Source organism: Xyrauchen texanus, unplaced genomic scaffold, assembly GCF_025860055.1.
Source record: "Xyrauchen texanus isolate HMW12.3.18 unplaced genomic scaffold, RBS_HiC_50CHRs HiC_scaffold_1613, whole genome shotgun sequence".
NCBI lineage: Eukaryota > Metazoa > Chordata > Actinopteri > Cypriniformes > Catostomidae > Xyrauchen > Xyrauchen texanus.
In genome coordinates, this window is record NW_026265997.1 from 1 (window position 1) to 1000 (window position 1000).

General features: G+C 37.9%; 1 gene segment (V, D, J or C); it reads right to left on the reverse strand.

Moving 5' to 3' along the window:
- Positions 1–97: 97 nt before the first annotated feature.
- Positions 98–994, reverse strand: LOC127641775 (Ig kappa chain V region 120-like). The segment is given in 2 exon segments: positions 98–819; positions 922–994. Coding segments are annotated over 2 exon segments (369 nt in total).
- Between the last annotated feature and the right edge of the window lie 6 nt (positions 995–1000).

Below are 1000 nucleotides of genomic sequence, written 5' to 3' on the forward strand. Positions count from 1 at the left end.
TAAATAATCACCATCATACACATCACTGCTGGTTTTACAGTTTATTTGGACTTCTTGTCCTGGTTGAGCTGCTGTTATTGAGGGACTCTGAGTGACTGTGATCTTCTAATTATAAAAGTTGTATTTGACAAACCTCGAGCAAATGATGTGAGAGTCCAGATGAAGAAGGTGATGAATATCATTGTTGTTGTGTTGATGAAGATCGTGATTCAAGAAAGATAATGTGTACTGTTCAAATCAGCACATGTGGTTCAATGCAGAATGTTAAGTTAATGCTGAATACGGGCTCAACTGTATCAATCATTCCAATGTCAGTGTGCACACAGTATTTCCCTACTGCTACTCTCTCAAAACCAAAGATACATTTAGTGTAAAAACAAGTGTGTGTGTGTGTGTTTGTGTGTGTGTGTGTGTGTGTGTGTGTGTGTGAGCAGCTGCAATATCTGTCAGTGTATCAGTGCAGTGTGACTGACAGAGGTTTTTGTACGACTCTTTATCACTGTGTGAACACATATTTACTGTTGATGTAATGTCTGCTCTGACAGTAATAATGTCCTGCATCTTCAGTCTGGACTCCACTGATGGTCAGAGTGAAATCAGTTCCACCTTGAGATCCACCGCCACTGAATCGCTGAAAACTATCACCATACCGAGAATTTACGCTATATATGATGAGTTTTGGAGCTTCTCCAGGTTTCTGCTGATACCAAGCTAAACCCCAGCCATATATTCCAGGATCAGTTTTACACTTTATAGTGACTTCTTCTCCTGCAGTTTTAGTCACAACTTCAGTCTGAGTTACAGTGACTCCTCTGGATTCTGATCAGGAGAAAATAAAGTTTCATAAAAATCTTTAAATTGACTGTATATGAAAGTCTTAAAAATCAGTAAATCAGTGAGAAGATTTCATTTGATGTTTACCTGGAATAAAAGCTCCCAGAATCCAAATAAAGATGAAGAAATTCATTTTTGTGTTTGTTGGTTTTGTATCTTGAAAAAC